Raw genomic sequence first — 20,922 nt, 5'->3', positions numbered from 1 at the left:
CTGTTTCATTGCAAAATGTTTAATGATCTGAGTTTTTTTATTCATTTTTTTATTCATTTTATTAATATCGGGTATTTCTAGTCTAAATGGAAAAAATAGAAAATTTTCAACCAGCAGAATTGAATATACTTCCAGTATATTATACCAGCAGTTTGTATGGATTTGTAATTTATATATATATATATATATATATATATGTTAATGTTTACATGTCTTCAGTTGTTTGGTATTTTTACTTTGCTTGGTGTTAAGTTTCTGCAGTGGTAATACTTGGCGTACAGAGTTGTAAAATTTAATCTGAACATTTTGTTTAATATTTTCAGCAAAATAATTTTATAGTTATATCATTATTGTGACCATTGGATGAAATTTTAATAACAGCCACCACTAATTTGACCTAATATCATATTGTCCACCAAAGACCATTTATGTAGAAGTGTATCGCTTTTACGGGAAAAATACATTCTATAGAGATTGTAGGTATAAATAAAATAGCAATACATTTTATAGGTGGACTGAAACCAAATATTTTGTATATTTATGTCCTTTCGCTTACAACGTCAGCTATACCAAAACCAGTTTTAGACAACATGAGGAGAAATGTGTGAAGGAGACATTTAAAACCCAACACGGATTTTTGCCTACCTCTCCTTGTTAAAACATTGCCTGCATGATTCGTTCGCGAACCGGATATCCAGCTGCTTTGTTATGAACTCTCTCTTACAACAGACACTGAAGAGAAGACAATGCTGAATAAAGTCGTCGTTTTTGCTATTTTTGGACCAAAATGTATTTTCGATGCTTCAAAAAAATCTAACTGACCCTCTGATATCACATGGACTACTTTGATGATGTTTTATTACCTTTCTGGACATGGACGGTATACCGTACACACAGCTTCAATGGAGGGACTGAGAGCTCTCGGACTAAATCTAAAATATCTTAAACTGTGTTCCAAAGATAAACGGAGGTTTTACGGGTTTGAAACAACATCAGGGTAAGTTATTAATTACATAAATTTGCTATCTGGGTGAACTAACCCTTTAATTAAGGATTTTTTTTTTGTAGGCCTTTATTTTACCATAACTTTGCAAAAATTAATGGTTTGTGTGTTGAAAACCCTTTCATGTGCAGTGTTTTTATGAGAATCCTTATAATTGCCTAATTTTGTGCATTTATTTTGTTACAAAACCATTCTTTTGTTTAATATTTTAATCAAACATTTTATTGCACAAATTAACAACAAAACAGCAAATAAATCCACAGAACTAGAACCAAACTCAAGCAAACAGTATTAATGTCCTCAATGAAGATTGGCATTCAAAAAAATCAGATGCCTCGGCTTTGATGGACTGATCCTATTTCTTCTTTCTGTGATTAGCATGCCCTGTTTTTGAGAAGATTCTCTCTGAAGGAACCGATGTTGCCAGAATACACAATCTCCCCTCCATTAAAGTTGTCACGAATCGGCAACTTCAGTGGAGTGCCGCTTCACTTTATCCCCCTCTCTGTTTTTACATAATGGTTTTTTTACATAATCTTCAGAAAGAATCTTTTCACAAACAGGGCAGATAATCACAGAAAGAAGGAATAGGATCAGTCCATCAAAACTGAGGCATCTGATTTTTTTGAATGCCAATCTTCACTGAGGACATTAATACTGTTACTTGAATTTGGTTCTAGTTCTGTGGATTTATTTGCTGTTTTGTTGTTAATTTGTGCAATAAAATGTTTGATTAAAATATTAAAAGAATGGTTTTGTAACAAAATAAATGCACAAAAATAGGCAATTATAATGATTCTCATAAAAACACTGCACATTAAATGGTTTTCAACACACAAACCATTATTTTATGCAAAGTTATGGTAAAATAAAGGCCTACAAAAAAAATCCTAAATTAAGAGCCATTCAGGAGTCGAAAGAGCCGGCTCTTCTATGGGAGCTGAGCCAAAAGAGCCGGCTCTCTGAAAAGAGCCGAACTTCCCATCACTAGATAAGCGTTGAAGCGCAACGATTCCCAAGATTCCTTTTCCTCTCGCGTTCCCGCCTCCTCCTGCGGGTTGCCGTAGCTGCAGCAGCAGTGTGTTCCATTAGAACGTTTCATTTGAGACAACATGGCTGCTGCGGCAGGCAGTTATTACGGCGACGGAGGCAGAGCAACAAAAAGACAGAAAACAGACAGCGACGGAATGGCCACGGTACTTTCAATTTATTCAGCTTATTGCATTTCCACGCGTTTGGCGCTAGATTTAATTTTTTTCTCGTAAAATGCATTTTTCTTTCATTCAACACGTGATGCTACAAGGCTAGCTTGTAGCCAACGCTAGTTCGTCTGTTCAGTTTGGAGAAAAAATATTCGATCGCGGAAGATATGATAAGTACTAGCCACAAGATGAGATATGTAATTCGCAGCATCTAATACATCTTAGTAACTTACTTCACACAAGTTTGAAATATACTCGCGGTCGTAGCCGGGTGGGAAATCCTCATATTTACAGTTACACACGGCACACAAATTGTCTACTAACGTTACATGTAATGCGTTTTTTAACAATGTTTTTATTTATTGAAATTCATTTGAATTACATGGGTTTCTATTACATTTAATTACATCGTCATATTATGCATTGTAAATTATGCAAAATTACAGTTCTTCTTGCTTTGTTGGATAGTGATCGTAGTAAAATCTATTGTTCTTCGACTATTGTTCCTCTGGGTAACCATCCCAGCCAGAAAAAAAATAGTTTACTATGAATTAAATTCAATGCAATTTATTGTGTAACCAAAATACCAATAGTACCCATAAAAATAAATGCATACATATAACGTTTTACTTTAAATTGTAAACCACCCCGAAATACACCTTGACCAACTCTCGCGAGAAAAAAAGCAACCACGGCTTCCAAAACAAGCCCAATATTTTTGATGATTTATTATCATTAGTATTTTTGTCAATTATTTATAACCCAAAAAATGTGCCTGCAAAATATTAAACTGAAACAACGCTTTATTTCTGAAAAACAAAAACGGAAGCCATTTTACAAAAATCAGCGAACTGCAACAGAAGTGAGAACAAAACTCATCTCAGCAGAATAGTACTGGAGAGATGGAAAGGAGAAAAACACAAGAGCTTCAAAGGGGAGCTGTAATATAGCCACATATTTATAGCCTACTAAAATGTAGGCTATTCAAACCATATTTACTCGTAGTAGTATTATTATAGGACTACTTGTTTTTTTTATTACAGCCCATGATAATACATTACAAAAACATTGTAAAAATTAGGCTAAAAGAAAGTCATCCCACTCCTCTACGTCTACTTCTATCATCGCTTGGATTACAGCGTCACTCAACTTTACAAAAAAGAAGCCCAAATCTATGAAGGTAATTTAATGCCAAATAGATTTGCAAATGCAGGGTAAGAGTTGTGGAAGTGTACATAAAACTGTAAGTTTAAATTAAATTTGCATGCACAAGATATGCTTTGTTAAGGTGTAAATCTCGTTTCAAACGTAAGAAAAAAATGATTTGCAGCATTTTACTGTTACACTTAACTGTAATTCAAGTATTGTGAAACTGCAGACTCAAGAAAGTTGTATTTTATTTTGATAAAACAGCCTTCCCAACTGCTTCTCAAAACTCCAAACTAGTCCAGAACCAGTCCAAAACTAGCCAAATTGCATTTCCAGAGGGTTCCCCGTTAAAAATTTAGTCCCGGGGTTAAAATAAGTTTTTTGGCAGGGTTGCCTTGGTAAAATTCGAATTTTAGGGGCTAAATATCACGTTATTGGGATTGGGTTTTTTTCGACCCGCGGACATAAAAAACAACCACGGTTTTGGCAACACTGGTTCAGGTGGAGCAGCATTTACTACACAGATCCATAGTCCACCGACAAGCTACACAAAATCGGCAAAGAATCGTCTAGATTGTCATGTAGATTGTCAGTGAACTACAGCTCTGTGTAGTAAATGCCAACCAGTGTTTCCAAGTCTGCGGCTGCGACCCCAATCCCAATAACGTGATATTTAGCCCCTAAAATGTGAATTTTACCAAGGATTGGGCTAGTTTTGAACGCACGAGCTTGAGATATACCACTAATTACAGGATCGCCTTTACTGACTAGTAGAGCCCTACCGATATGGATTTTTGGGGGCCGATGCCGATATTAACTCGAAAAGAGCCGATTTATAAGCCGATATTTTGATTTTGAAAATAAACTGGATATTAGACCCATTTCCTATAAACTGCACTTACACAACATTCAATAGCAAAATATCTGCCTGTTCTATGTATGTGGGCTGTATAAACCATTTTCCAGAAGGGATTATGTTAAAAAAAGCCTTAGATTACAGTCTCAATGACTAAATGATTGCACATCAAAAGTATATATTTTTTAATGATCAAACAACAGTCTGGTTTTAAACATTTAACACTTTTACTTACTTCCAGTTGAAGCTGGTTTTAACAGTCTGTGTGTGTGCTGTAAATAAATTATAATACTAAAGTTAAAGTAAAAGCGCTATACCAAACAAATTCAATATTCCACAAAACCATGTCAATGAATTGAAAATAAAATTAAAACAAGTTAAATGTATAGCTACATATAAAATAAATAAATATAAAATATAAAATAAATAAATAATACCAAAATATAATTAAAATAATGTATGCTTTGATAGACCCCTGGCTTACATTAGCTGCACATATATTGCAGAACACTGCATTAGAGGAAAATTTGCAGAAGTAGTCCCACACTTTGCTGCTACAGCGTTCACCTTTTTCAGCCATCTGTAGGGCAGAAAGAGAGACAGAGAAAGAATAAGCATGTGTATTAATAATATCACCATATATTATTACTCATGTCATCATTAGAATTATAATAATAATAAACAGGGATCTCCTACATAGGCAAAACTGAGAAATATAGAGATAGATAGATTACCTACTTATATTTAACTATATTATTACAACATGTCTGTAAAGCTGCTTTGAAACACTGTAAAAAAAAAAAAGCACTTGTTCAGCTCACATTTATTTACATGTGCCCTCTGGTTTAATCATTTCTGTCGCACCTACTGTAGTTACTGTAACTACACTATATTTTCTCTCACAGACACATTCACAACGGACCCGTATATCTTCTCCTCTTCTCTTTGTGCAGTCTGAATCAAAACATCGTCATGTGCTGGCGAACGTAAAGTTAGCCTACTGTTATCGGAAGATTACGGAATCAATTCGAAGTTGAATGGTTAACGTTAGTGTCATGAACACACCGCTGTCAATTTTGAGAAGAACCACCTTCAAACAAGTTAATAGCAAGCATTTTAAGGGGCCTGCTAAAAAGGAAGCTATGTTAGCGTTAGAATAACGTAACAGTTGTTGTTTTTTCGAGGCACGTTGTACATGACTTCTAGTCATTGACTACACACGCCCCCCTGCCACAGTTACGCGGTCATTATGTGGGAAACACTGCAGATATATTTAGAATAAGTTAAACGCTAACGTTATAGTTTGACCTCTTATTACCGTTCGCGCTCTTCCACTGATAAACATGGTATTAGCTTTGTGGCTAATCCAATATAGCAATGCATTAGCGGCTGTAAGTGATGTTACAGAATATTTAGAAGTGATAATGATAGGACAGTTAGCTAGAACACCCTGTATTTTTATACAGTGTATGAACTAAATCTACAATCATTTCACATGACGAACGACAGACTCACCGTCAAAAGAGTACATCTCCGTGGCTTGGCTGATAGCTTTCTTCTGTAGTGGATTTCTGGCACTGTTGTCAACTGGGGAGTTGCAGACCTCCCTCTGGTGGGCAAACTATGCAACACTCATAACATAAGTGAAACATGAGACTCTGTTTCTCATGTTTCATCAGCCGTTATAAATGCCGATGCCGATTTAAATGCAATAAGCTCATATCGGTCGATAATATCGGCCGGCCGATATATCGGTCGGGCTCTACTAACTAGATGAGCATGAAAATCGCATTTGATTTTTTGCACAGCCCTACTCAAAAACACATGGGAGTCTAGCCTAATGGTACACAACTTACAAAGTATTATGTTTTAATTCATTTGTTTTAATGTAGCCTATGTGTACATAGAACGAACGAAGAACGATCTGGAACTAAATGAAGGTTAATGTTTTGTCATATGATGTGTTTATTGAACCAATCAGATAAGAGTAAATGGAGAGTAAGGCCATCCTTAAAAATATTTTGGTTTGCAGTAACGGTAATTTAAAAAAAGGGTCGGTAGGTCGGTTTATATTTTTATTTTCAAGTTTCAATGTTAAAAAAAAAAGTAAATTTTTGTGATGCGTCGGTATGAATTTAAAGAAATTAGCATATCGTGATGTCACTGACTGGGTCTTCAACCCGTGCCTTCAGGCGCATCATTGCAAACCTCATTTTGATGCAGGCTATATAGACCACAAACAAATTAAAATCTTTGTCAAAAACATGTTTATCGCATAGGCGATTTTCTTAGGCTATCAAAAAAATATTTTTTCGAATATTCGTCGAATTTGAAATAAAAATCCACATTCGAATGCGCATATGAATTTTAGGTGTGCATTAAGAAAGCTGCCTTATGAGCCCCGGTACGTGTTCCATTCCATCTCGCCGCCGCACAGCTGTGTCTACACAACTTTCAAAGGCGGACGAGCTCGACACGCAGTATCTGCTTTCTCATCTTTCACCTCGTGTACGCGCACGAGATGCGATGACAATATATGTGGCATTGCATTATAAGGTTATGTTAGCCTATCCAGTTGAAGCCACTTAAAAAAAAAAAAAAAAAAATCAGTGTGGAGAAGATCTTGTTAACATCAAAACTGAAACCAAGCCGTTCACACAGAACGCATATTTCGCGCATCTCATGTTTTTAAATGAAAAAATGTATCCTGTGTGACTGGTTTTCCGCCCTTTTTATTTATTTAACAATGCATGCATACATTATGCTGTTTTGTTTATAGTTCTTTAAGCAACTTAATTAAAAAAAATTGGTTCATAAACATTATTTTAAATATTATGTTTTTTTCACAGTCATGTATTCTAATGCTTTGAATAAACATGCAGTAATATTTCGCTCGATGCGATATCTTGAGCCTCAGAAGAGAAGCAAAAAGCTTTTCTTCACCCTAACTGAAATTATGCATTTAAAATTCGAATACAATTCGCTCAGAGAAAAGGTAGTTAAAATCATTTTCTTATTTTCGTTTTCGAAACTTGTGTTGGTTGATTCATGCTTGATTCGTGCAATAGATTTTCGAACATAAAGTGTCAGTCGACACGGTCACGGTTTTAGACTAGAGAGGAGAAGGGATGGGAAAAGATCTGGGCACAGTTTTTCCAAAACTTTGTGCCAAGTTAAAGCGGTGTCGAGCTGTTTTAATGAATCTTTTTAGATGTATTATAGTGCCCGAACCCGTATGACTTTGAACAGTGACCGCGAACATTTAGTTTACTGCAGCCGCAGCCATCATTACCAAGCGCGAACCGTTGACTCTGACAGTGAGTGAGAGTATGAGACGAAGCGAACGCAAAGGCCACAGTGTGACATCCGTGTAAACACAGATGACGTCAAGGGTTTTTTTTTTTTATTAAAGAAGATAGCCTTCATTTGTATGTAGGCCAAGGCAATTTATATATTAACAATACTTAAATATAATTAATAGTATTTTTTGCGTTTGTATTTGTTGTTTGAAGAGTAAAAAAATAATTGGTCTGTCTTAACGCAAATTTACAATCGGCAAGTCGGTCGGACTAAAAGCAAAAAGAAATAAAAAATTGAGTCGGTGCTAAATTGACAGGGTCGTCGGGTTACGGCAAACAAGAATATTTTTAAGGATGGCCTAAGTGAGAGCCTCATGTGATTGGCTACAAGAAGGAGGTGGACCCGCCCTCTCCCTCACGCTTGCAAAACTCACTGAGTGAGAGAATCTGTTAGCCCAGAGAAAAGAAAGACGGAGCTGTACATATCTGTTTATTTCGGGAACTTTTTGCACCACATGCACAAGTCATTTAGACGTTTGCAACAGTTTTTTTTTTTCTCACACATATAGATTGGTTCTGTGCAGTCAATCCGTTTTGCAGTTCTTTAAACTGTTGTTTTCACTGGCAAATCACTGTTCACAGTATTTTAGTGAAAACAACGTGCCAAAGTTGTAAGCACAGAAAAATGGAAGTCAGTTGAATGCAGATCATATTTATTTTGCATTAGCATGAAGCTGCAGTTTCACAATACTTGAATTACACTTATGAGTAACAGTAAAATGCTACCAATAATTTTTTCTTATGCTTGAAATGCAATTTACACCTTCACAAAGCTTCTCTTGCACATGCAAATTTAATTTACACTTACGGTATTATGTACACTTCGTTTGCAAATCTATTTGGCATTAAATTGCCTTCATAAAAGTTGCATATAATACATGGACCTGGCCACTCTGCTAGGCAGCCCGCCAACGTAAAGTGTATGTGTGGGAAACACTGCTGGTACCTGTGGCTCGGCTATGAGTGCTTTACTCAGTGCTCATTCATTGTTCTGGTCAGTCAGATCAGCCTATGAGGTAAAGCGTTCATACAGTATGTTACAGACAATTAACTGAATCAAAGTTCACGAGAAAACTCGAATGAACGAGAATTTTTCAGTTTTCGTGCATAACAAATTCGAACAGAAAACTCTTAATCTGATGCTAGTTATACCTATTTTGCTAGCCTGAGCCTTTATTTACTACAGTATACTGAATTTTGCATAATTTTGGCTAATATAGTGAAACGAATACGAATCTTATATATTTGCTTTAAACATTCACAAGGATTATGGTTTTACATGTATTGTTTGATTTAACCTTTCACTCTTCCTTTTTTTGTATGTTCAGGAGGGCTATGACGACCCGCACAAGACCTTGCCCTCGCTTGTGGTACATGTAAGGGGGCTTATTGACGGCATCACCGAGACTGACCTGATGGAGGCGCTCCAGGAGTTTGGTACCATCAGGTAATGTTCATGGGGGAAAGGAATTGTTCCTTTGCCATATAGCGTCCTCACTTCTTGTAGTGCTTATCCGAGTCCATTCATTGGTGACAGTGAGGGAAATAAGTTAAAAGTGTGTATTTGGGATGAATTTAGAACATTAATGACAAAAGTTCCATTAAACCATTGGCTCTCTACCTATTCGACTCAAAGGCTCCCTGTTGTCCAACACAATATTCAAAGGCCCCCATATTGAGTTTAGCAATTTATGTAAGAAGTCAACAATTTGCTATTCATTGGTTTGCATTTTGAACTGTTTCTAGAGAATTGTTGTTGAAAGTCTTTGTATATATGCGTCTGTCTTTCAGTTACGTTGTGTTGATGCCAAAGAAGCGTCAGGCTCTGGTGGAGTTTGAGGACATGAATGGCTCAGGAAACGCAGTGACGTATGCTAACAATAATCAAATCTACATCGCTGGCCGACCATCTTACATCAATTACTCTACCAGTCAGAAAATCTCACGGCCCAGCAACTCTGATGATACACGGAGCGTCAACAATGTACTGCTCCTTACCATCATGAACCCCATCTACCCCATTACCACGGTAAGTTGTTTTGATAACACCCATCCATGATGGTGTGGCTGAGTAGACTCCATTGCCTAGCTGTCTAAGATTGCATCTGAGCTTGTCCTCATCCTTGTGTCTGTTGTTTATACGTCATCGTTTCTTCTCTATAGGATGTTCTCTACACCATATGTAATAACTGTGGACCTGTGCAAAGGATTGTGATCTTCAGGAAAAATGGAGTTCAAGCCATGGTCGAATATCCTTGAACAAAATCTTTTCTAATGTGGTTTAATGATTTCTGCACAGTGTTATGGGTCTCATCACAAGAACAAACCCTGTCAAAGTGTAGTTTACTCTGCATGCTCTTATTTACAGTCAAAATATTGTTCTCCTTGACTTTTGGTCACATTTGACTCGGTCCAGAGTGCACAGAGAGCCAAAGCTTCTCTCAATGGAGCTGACATTTACTCAGGCTGCTGCACCCTTAAAATTGAGTATGCCAAGGTTAGTATCCCATACAATTATGTGTATAATACCTCTTGTGCTGTACAGTGCGCTCTGCAGGCATGGAGTCAATACAGCTAATTCATTCAATCTGTTTCAGGTGCACTTAATAATTTTGCCTTAATTATAAAGCTTACGCCACTAATGTTCAGAGCCTCAACATGGCTTAAAATTATTTACATTTTTGTTTTAAGAGTGAGTTTTTGACCTGTAAAATGTATGCAAGTTGATACAACCTTACAATAGTGTGTGCATAATGTAGTTATTTCAAGCTCTAAAATTTAATCAGGTAAGAAATTGAGTTAAACATGAAAATCCTTATTCCTTCTTCAAAATACATATAAAATACAAGTCATATTCTACAAATATTGATGACATTGGTGCATTGGAGTTGTGAATGATCATAATAAGAGTGGATGCAAGTCACACTGTGACTAATGGCTGCGCATATTTGTTTTTAAATGGTTATGACTAAATATTACTCTGATTACTAATGAAATATCACTTTCTATTGTATAGCCACCCCGTCTCAATGTCTTCAAAAACGATCAGGATACTTGGGACTACACCAACCCCAGTCTGAGTGGCCAAGGTACGGTACAGCTCATGCACTCTTGTCTGTGCTTCTTATAGTTTATGGGGGTGGGTGTGTGGACAAGCATCCTTAAGTGATTTCTTGGAAAGCTATATAGAAGATAATTTCTCAAGAATGTCACTTCAGTGAAGCTGCTTCATTCTTGTGTTCCTCCTTTTTGGATTACAGTACAAATATTTACACAGTTATAGTTGCATAGAGACGTTCTTTCGTGGACACGCAGTCTTGCACATTCACAAAAAGAACATGCGCCTTTAAAAAAACCACATTCGTTCATTTAAACCAAAAACATGCACTTGAGAGGGCATGATTGTCATGAAGGCAGAAGCACAAATCTTTCTTAGCACATATAGACATAAACTTGTCTGCTGCGCATGTCACCTGTTTCGTGTTAAAGCACAAATGTTTCTCATATACACAAATCCTGAGAAGCAGACACTTTCACCTGTACTCATTAAGCATGACACTGCATCTAGCATATTACATGATGGAGATTTGATTTTTTTTCCCTTGCACTAGGCAGGGTGCAGAATATTGGAGCTGAACTGCACTTCCCAGTTAAATAGTGAATCAAGCTAATCTTTAGGATCACTAAAAAATTCTTGGTGGGTGTGTTGGCAAACTGAAGTTAGACCTCTACAGGACGTATTGCCTCAAGGAGTAGGATTTGACACCCAAGCAATAGGGCAAGTATTGAACAAGGTCATAGAGCCAGGCTTTATTTTATGTAAGAGACAGGTAGATTTATGAATGTAAAGAATCATAGTGGTCCAAGCCAAATTTAATGAGTCACTAGGGAACCAATTTTAACAAGATTGAATCCACTGTTCTGTTTTAGATTTTGCATTCAGAATGTGTTTTTTGTTTTGTCTTTTGCCAGAGTTTATGTAAATGCTTTGCGTTGTAGGAACAGATTCACCTTTGAACATTTGTAAATCATCAAACAATGTGACTTTCTTTTTTTTTAAACTCCAGATCTCTATTGAGATGCAGTGGTTCATATTCAGTGTTCTTCACTTTTTCCTTATGCAAAATGTCTATGTAGCAGGTCTCTCAGGGTAAAACTGCTGAGCTTTTTTTTTTTTTACTCGTGAGTTGTGATACATTTAAGCTTCTGTACTTGAACTAGCTGCAGAGCACATTTTACATCCAACAAAACATTTCCATGTACTTAAGTTTCTCTGCAAGACACACTCGCAGCAATTCAACAGGCCACATGGAACAGTGAAACGGAACTCACAACAACTTTAAATGCTTCAAAGATGGCAAATTCACTCGTATTGAAGTCTCACGGATTAAAAAAAAAACACTCAAGATATCCTTCCACTCAGCTAACATCTCCATTCTCTACAAAGGTGGCGGACATCTGTCTGAGTTAATGACACATTTTAGGGGAATGGGTCTAATCTCTTTGGATAATACATTACAGCCAATCACCGAAGACCTTCACACATCAACATTGACTGATCAAGCAGCAAACACATGAAGCAAAGTGGTACAGATATACAGAACATCAGAGAAGAATTACATAGATATTTTCTTCTCATTCCCTGCCTAATGTCATCATGTTTACCTTGGGTGTTTGGGCTACTTTTGCTCTCACTTCTCTCCTCTTTCCTGAGAACAACATGCGAACATGAAGCTTACATTACAGTGAAAACACACCAGATCAGGATTGCAACAACACAGGTGCCATGGTCAGAGACTGCCATGACAACATGCCAAACTGACATTGCTATGACAATACACCAGCAAACAAATTGTTTGAGATTTATGCAGAGATCAGCGAGTCGACATTATCATCACGACACAAGCCAAGATTGCTCCAACACAGAGGCAGTGGTCTTGTTGCGCGCAGCATGACAAGTTGAGATCGTCACTACTCACCGAGCAAAGAGCAGACATTTGTCGATACATAACTAACAGAGATGACATCGACCTCGCACCATGACACATCCGAAACCACATGATTACAGCTCTGAAATCAACGTGAGATTGTCGCAAACACATCTTGCTAAACCAACTTGCTAAAGATAGTGAAATGCACCAGACGAGACACTATGGGTGACATTAGCAACAATACACCACCGTAACACATGGGAAGGACCGCAGCTGCCCACTGATCACACAGTCCGATCCTCCGCTCTCCCTCCCCAAGCCCTGTCTCTTTGTGGACTGAAGTGCTTTCTATCTCTCATTTCTCCATCCCTCCTTCTCCTCCTCTTCTTCTCTGTGTTGAATCTGTTTTATTCATTGGGCACGGCTGACCGTGTTCTGATCCCTGTGTTACGCCCCCTGTGTGACGCAGGTGTGGATTAGTCTGACCGCTGGTGTGGCGTCTCTTCTAAACTCGACACCGCCTGCTGTCTGCTATCCACCTTTACTACTACGGTAAGCACCGATGTGCCTGGAACACACCAAAAACGCATGCACCGGACTGGGAGAAATATCCTAAGGAACTGAATGAAAACAAAATCATCAGAAGTAGGGCGACTGGTAAAGAACATTACACTTCCACCATGGTGCCTGCTGCATTTGTTTTTTGTTTTTTTAAATGGGCGTAGAGCACACCGCTCATTCGGGTCAGCTGGAACTTTGTTGGTAAAATATTACACCCTTTTGGCATAAAGCGAAGACCCTTGAATAACATTAAAGAATCCTGTCTTTTTTTTCCCTTTATGAGCGGATGTATGTAGCCGTCTTATTTCCTTTCAGACTCTCAGTCTGGATGATGTGGCATAAGTGACTGATGTTTTGAATGTTTTCTTTCATCTTTAGCAGGTAACATTTCCTGTGGGAGTGAAAACTTAGAATACTCCTAATTTAACTGATCAAGCACTTAAAAAAAAGTTGACATGGAATGAAAATTCACTCTTTCTATCTTCTAAATGCATGTTATTAATCTTGAGAACAATTGATCTATGCATATGATTTATTTATTTTTATCATGTTTGAATTAAAATGTCATAATCCTGTCTTTTGTTAAAGTGACAATTCTCTTTGAAGTATACCGGGCTTCTCCAATCATTCAGTCTACTTAAATCCCGCCCCTTCCTTATGATTAACTGCAAGTTCTTATATAGATCTACCCTTATGCAATCAATAACTGATAGACTGAATCAATTCCTGCTGGGTTTTTTTCTTCCTTTTAGATAATCTGATTTACTTAGAAGAAAAGATCTGTTGTTCTTTCCAATGTATGATGACTTAAAATTTAACTCTAAAAAGACCTACCACCTTTTTAATCTGCAGCCTTGTTCATTTGTCTAGCTTGAGTCAACTTTTTTAATTAATTTTTCTGGGCTTTGATTTTGCAAGATGTATTGGTGCACATTATTCCAAATGCACATTTCATTTCTATGTGAACTCTATAACGAGAACATTGGAAAAGTTCAGATTTAGGAAGTAAAATGGGTTGCAGCAGTGTTTCATTTTGACTTGAACATGAAGACCCTTAAACCGCTTCTTAAACTTTTTAGTATTTTATAAAATTTAAGTGAAAAGGTTAATTCATTCTTTGTTCACTTAAATTCCGGTTTCTAAAATATGTTGGTATGTGTAAGTATTGTTGTAGTAACCTCTGCTGTCTTTTTCTGTGAAACTTTGTAAGATGACATCGATGTGGTTTTGAGTGTCATCTCATATCTAGAACTGAAAGTGTTTATTAATTCAGAACAGACCTCTTAATTTATTAGTACATGTCATTTTTTGAACGCTTCTCTGAACCACCAGTAATGAGCAAATGCATGATTTTGGAAGTATAGTTATTAGTCAAGTTTGTGTATATAATTGTATTGCTTAATTTAATCTGATTTGTGTATACCTGTCTGTGCAGATACCGATGCAGATGGCAATTGGGACAGTTCACAAGGTGTGTGTGTTTGGTCATGTGGTCTGAGAAAAGAAAATCTCCATTATGGCTTAGTATTGCAGTCCGTTAGTAGTATTAACACCTAATGCTCACTGCATGTCACTCCCAGAACTGCACTGCCTTCCCTTTTCTTTTGTGTTTGCCCTCTTTATGTTCATAGCAGTTGAGATGTTGTATCCTTGTCCTGTCTCTCTTTCTCAGACCCCAACGCTAACCCAAACAAGCGGCAGAGGCAGCCAGCACTGCTGGGGGATCATCCACCTGAATATGGTCAGTCTGATACACATTATCAAGTGGTTCAACTAGAGGCACTGAAGGCATATGGTGTATATTTAATTAAAAAAATATTTTCTAGGTGGTTCTCAGGGTGGCTATGGTCACTATGATGACACCTATGGACCACCTCCCCCACCCCCTCCTCACTACGAGGGCAGGCGCATGGGGCCCCCAATGGGACGTGGCCGTGGTGGACCCCGGTTTGGTGGTGCGCAGTACGGACATGGACCTCCTGCCCCGGAATACAGCGCTCATGCAGACTCTCCTGTGATCATGGTGTACGGTCTCGAGCCCACCAAGATCAATGCAGACAGAGTTTTCAACATATTCTGTCTCTATGGCAATGTGGAAAGGGTGAGTGGCTGATGGGATTAAAACTTTGTGGAAACCAGGAAGCAGTTTTGTTCAGGATTCTTAGGATAGAAAGTTCAAAAGAACAGCTCTTATTTGAAAGCAAAGACATTTAATATAACAAAAGATTTTTGTGACTTGTGACCAATTTAATGTGTTCTCTCTGAATTAAGTATTCATTTCTTTAAAAAATAAACTACACATACTGACCCCAGACAGTTTAGCAGTAGTGTATGTAGTTGTTTGTCTCCTATTTTGAGTGTTTCTGTGTGTGCTCAGGTGAAATTTATGAAGAGTAAACCAGGCGCTGCGATGGTGGAGATGGGAGACTGCTACGCTGTTGATAGAACCATTTCACACCTCAACAACAACATGCTGTTTGGACAAAAACTCAATGTCTGGTGTGTACCATGGAAGTGTTTTTGAGCATGCGTTTCCATTTTATATCGGTTTAATTATTTTTTACAATTTTATTTTTGATTTATTTTAAAATAACATAAAAAATATTTACATTTTAATATTGTTTTAATTGTTTCTCAGTTCATGACAAGTTGATCTAGTTGATCTAGATCTGCATAATTTATCTGCATACTGCAGTTTTTTTCTTTTCTTTACAATTTGTTTGTCCTTTGGTCTGCAGTGTATCCAAACAACAGGCCATAATGCCAGGTCAGTCATACCAACTAGAAGATGGCAGTTGTAGTTTTAAGGATTTCCACGGCAACAGAAACAACCGTTTCACCACCCCTGAGCAGGCCGCCAAGAACCGCATCCAGCAGCCCAGCAATGTACTGCACTTCTTCAACGGTCCACCAGACTGCACTGTGGAAGCTTTCAGTCAGGTCAGAGGCGCTATCTCTCACTAGCTGTTTCCATCACGCTGTTTTTAGGCACATTTTGAGTTATCGCATCAGAAACAAGTGATGGAAATGCTAAATGAAACGAAAAAAATCCTTAATTCACAAAAAAATATATAATAATTGCATGCTCGCTTGAGGTTGTTTTTGAAAAAGGCTTAATGCAAATAATGGGAGATGGAAATGCATTTTGTGAACAAATGTCTCCATGCACATCAGAAGTCATGTGACTGCACTATGAGATGGCATAACCTCTCTAACCAGCAGACCAATCTCGTTTCAAAGTGTCTGAAATGTTTTATGGTCATTCTTTAATGCCTGGGCAAAGCCTGTTGTCAAAGTATTTCTGTAAAATTGCTTGACTACACCTCCGATAGCAGTGACCACATTTATTTTGTTTAGTCTACTTTTTAAATTTATTCTATATGAAAATGATTGTATTCAGTGGCTTCTTAGTGATATTTAGTGCCAGTTAATCAGTAAGTAGTTATTTTGTTTTCTATGACCTCTTGGATGGAAACGGTTTATGCGTCAATATTCAAATTTTGCACAAGTTAAATTTGGATGGAAACCCAGCTAGTTGTCATCTATAGATGTATGTTTATAAAATTATTTTTTTATGGAACGTGTTTTTTTTTTTTAATGTTGAGTTTGTAACATTTCCCCCTTTCAACAATTTTCTGAGTTTTGTTTATCTGTTCAATCCTATAGCCATTTCATTTGAGTATGTCACAATAGGGAAGAAAAGATTACACTATTTTTTTTTTTTTTTTTTTCAAAATTGGACGTAATTGGAGTGTCTTGTGATTTTAATGTGTGAAATTAAGGGTTTAATAGTCTCTTTTTGAACCTTTATCTACAGATTTGTGATGAGTTGGAAATCAAGAATCCAGCCAGCGTCAAACTGTTCACTGGCAAGAGTGAGTTACAGAGTTGAATGTGTTTGTATAAAAACAGTCAGTTTACTGTGTGTAAAGTGAACAGTGTTTGGTTCTACATAAATACACGTGCATGTGTGTGTGCTCTTGTGTTGGTGGAACTGCAGGTGAGAGAAGTTCATCTGGTCTGTTGGAGTGGGAGTCTGTAAATGATGCTATGGAGGCTCTTGCTATGATGAACCACCACCAGATGACTAACCCTAGTAAGTGAAACTGTGGCTAGCTGCTGCACATTTTTATACTGTTCTAAGTTTGAGCTGTTAGCGCTAACCATTGTTTCTTAAATTTTCTTCTTTTTCCTCAGGTGGGCCTTACCCATACACTCTTAAACTGTGTTTTTCAACTGCACAGCACGCCAACTGAACCCATTATAACAACCACTAAGCTCCCAGTCACCTTTAGAGCTCAGCACCATAGCATGTCTTATCTCATGACCCGGAGGAAAAGAAATGGGACTGTTAAGATTACCTTTATTTCCAGAATAAGACTGGACTCAATGTTTTGTATCATTTAATTTTTAATTTTTTTTTTTTTTTTTTAATATTGCTATTAATAATTTTTTTTTCTTCAGTTGACCGGTCTTGTATAACAGTAAATTTGTGTGACAATGTATTAAATTAGTGAAGAGTTTGTCTTGTGCATATTGTCTTGTAACGGTGGGATTGCTGTTGTGCAAATGAACACAAAATCCAGGAAATTAACACATTTATGATCAGACCATACATTGGACAGGGTAGTCTAGAGTCTAGGCTATAAAAAAAAACATGTTGAGCTCACATTTTGGTTACACCACTTGCATGAACTCAGTTAACCTTTTTTAGTACTTTAGTATAATTTCACAAAAATATCAAGAAGCACAACATTAAGAAATGTTTCCTGAGCACCAAATCAGCATATTAGAATGATTTCTGAAGCGTCATGTTATACTGAAGACTAAAGGCTACTGAAACTTCAGCTTGCTGAATTAAAATGCAAGTTACATTTTAAAATATATTAAAACAAAAGTTTTTGTAAAATTGTAATTTAACTATTGTTGTTTTACTTTATTTTTGATCAAATTAATGCAGCCTTGGTGAGTATAAAAAAAACATCTTTCAAAATCATAAAATCTTGCCAACTTTTGAATGGTAGTCTCGTAATTGTAATTGTTTTTTCTGTATAAAAGTACAATCTATACACGCTGCAGGAAAAGGCAGAAAACCCAAAGGGTTTATTTAGAGCCTCCAAAAACAAAAACCATATTAAAAAAATAAAAAAAAGCTAAATAATATAAAATATAGCTGCAAGCAGCAATAACGGGGCTAAGCACTACAGAAGCAAGCTTCAGACAAACGGCAGGAATGAGTAATTAAAACCATTTTAAGATTATTTTAGGCAAAATGGCTTGAAAACAATTAACGCAACAACTATTAATAGGTTTTATTGGCTTATCACGTGTGACCAAAAGGTGGCCCTGTTACCAAATTAGTTTGGAATGGTCAGTGTGAGGTGACTCTTGCACATACAAAGTTTGGTGTCAGTATGTCAAAGCTTTGAAGATATATAGCCTTAGAGATATTTTGGCACAGTGCTAAAGGTTCATAGGGGCGCTGTATGAAAACGGTTGTGTCTATCGACACGAAATCCATATGTTTTAGTTGGCTTAGTCTGAAGATGATATGATTTGATTTTGGTGAAAATCGGACAAATGGTCTAGGAGGAGTTCGAAAAAGTAGGTTTTGACTGAAAATCAAGATGGCGGACAGGAGGTTTGGCCAAATAAGGAGAACTTGGCATCTATGTTCTCGGCTTGACCCAAGGAATCTATTAAGACCAGCGGCATTTCAATAGCCAGATTTATTCAAAAGTTATTAGACTTTTTGGAAATTTTGTTATAACTGTTTCGAAATATTTAGAGTACCTTCAGGGGATGGTGTTGTTGGCACATTCTGAGTTTCGTAATATTACACCAATGCATTTGTTTAGTAAAGCATTTTATTTCAGAAAACTGCATTGAAGTCAATGGGAATTTTGCATGTTTTGTTCTATTATAGCGCCACCAAGAGGCTCAGTCACACCATTTTTTTTAATGTGTCCTCAGAGTGCGCCCATACATATGTGTGTCAATTTTGGTGAAAATATCTCAATTCACTTCAGCATTATAGACATTTATATGAAAAAACACGTAAAAAATGACTGACACATGACTTTGATTGAATTTTACTACCCCTTACTATCAATATTTTCGCATTGGCATATGGCTATTGACCTATGTTTTCGAACTTCTGACGGTGGTTTCGTCTCAATCAGACAAAGCGGTTTCGAAGATATAGCCAAATGGTTTTTAAGCGCTAAATCACAACGCTTCACAAACCGTAAGGCAAAACCTAGCATGTTTGGTATCGTAGGACTCGGTAAGGTTTCAGGAGTGTAAAAAAAAAAGACATTCACCACTAGGTGGCGCTGTTTCGAAACTTCTCACACTCCTTCTGGACATCGTGCTGATGACCCCTACCATGTTTTGTAACAATCCGTTGATGCGTTCTTAAAATACAGCATTTTAGCAAAAAAATCAAAATGCCCGACAGTCAAAATAGCCGAAATGGTAAAAATGGATATCAGTCGACTCGGCATGTTGCCCTGAATCTAACAAGACCAATTGTATGATTTTTGGACAAACTGTTCAGAAGTTTGTAAATTGGACGAAAGGTCTAGGACGAGTTCGAAAAAGTAGGTTTTTCCAAAAATTCTAAATAGCAGCCATATTTCTATGACGGAAAATGAAGTCATAGGGTGCAATCGAATCGACATCAAGCTTGTTGATTGACCAGACGGTTCTAAAGTTATTAGCAATATAAAAGTGAAATTTTGGACAGGTGGTGGCGCTAGAGGGAATGACTTGGACACACCAAAATTGGTGTACTTAATGTTGGCACTGTCCTCTATCAGAATGTCAAACCATTACAACTTTCCTGCAATCGGTTCTATAGGCTGCCATAGACTCCTAGTCGGAAGAAGGAATAATAATAATAATAATAGGAACAGGAACAATTACAATAGGTGCCTACGCACCTTCGGTGCTTGGCCCCTAATAACATACTAATTACATGTAAAAAAAAAAAAAAAACCTAGTTGTGATATACTCCAAAAACAAACCATATATGATACGCAAAAACAGTAGAAGACAACAGACAAAATAATGTGCTTTTGGGTATTCTTGCAAGATACATGGGCATCACTGGTCGGCCTTGTGACCTTTTGGACCTCTGTATATTACAAAATGGATATAGTAATAGGAACTGTCTGTTGTGCTGAAATTGATAAATCAGAGATCTTTCAGCTACTCTTTTGAGAGGCTAAGAATGTTTATCTGCAGGGTTTAACAGTTCGACAACCAAATAGCTAGATTCCCAATGCATCACAAATCTGTGGCTGATACAAAAAAAAAAAAAAAAAAACCTAAACTATTAAAATCCACTCATCCTCAGACCACATCTAAATCTACAGGCCTGAAATGGATAGGGGTCCAGTATTATCTAGCTGCAAACCCAGAGCGAGCCAAACATGACAGTCTCAGACTGCACACTGAGTCACGTCAAGCCTGACCTCGGGATCTTTTACATGTGATACGATCTTAACTGAGGGCGCCCTCTACTGGAGATATAGAAAAACCAGAACACCACTTGCCTGAAGAGCTTTGAAATTTCCTGAACTCTAATGAAACCATATCAAGTATTTATCTTTCAGTAGATTCAAAATGGACCAACATTATTGATGACGTATTGTTTGAAAGGTATAGAAATTCTTAACAAATAAAATGTGAATATCCCCTACCTTTAATATCACCTGCTACTGACTAGCAGAAGTCAGTAGCACGTTATGATTATGTAAATAAACAAAGACAAGTTTTAATAGAAAGTTAATCAACGTTGGAATGAAAAATTGTTCAAATCTGTACATAAGGTCCTTCAAAGTTCTGGCAAAATGAT

At 37.1% G+C, this 20,922-nt stretch overlaps 1 protein-coding gene across 1 annotated transcript; it reads left to right on the top strand.

The window, feature by feature from the left end:
- The first annotated feature begins 2,044 nt into the window (after positions 1–2,044).
- On the top strand, positions 2,045–17,584 carry LOC132139569 (heterogeneous nuclear ribonucleoprotein L-like). The gene is made up of 14 exons (XM_059548024.1): positions 2,045–2,199; positions 8,898–9,016; positions 9,361–9,598; positions 9,733–9,820; positions 9,972–10,066; positions 10,586–10,658; positions 14,497–14,532; positions 14,734–14,802; positions 14,888–15,162; positions 15,439–15,560; positions 15,800–16,001; positions 16,879–16,936; positions 17,062–17,157; positions 17,259–17,584. The coding sequence occupies exons 1-14, from the start codon at positions 2,116–2,118 to the stop codon at positions 17,315–17,317; spliced, it is 1,614 nt and encodes a 537-aa protein (XP_059404007.1). The 5' UTR covers positions 2,045–2,115; the 3' UTR covers positions 17,318–17,584.
- The last annotated feature ends 3,338 nt before the right edge of the window (positions 17,585–20,922 follow it).

Source organism: Carassius carassius, chromosome 4 (genome assembly GCF_963082965.1).
Source record: "Carassius carassius chromosome 4, fCarCar2.1, whole genome shotgun sequence".
Classification (NCBI taxonomy): domain Eukaryota; kingdom Metazoa; phylum Chordata; class Actinopteri; order Cypriniformes; family Cyprinidae; genus Carassius; species Carassius carassius.
The sequence above is the reverse complement of the archived record's forward strand: the minus strand, read 5'-3'. Positions and strand labels throughout refer to the sequence as shown.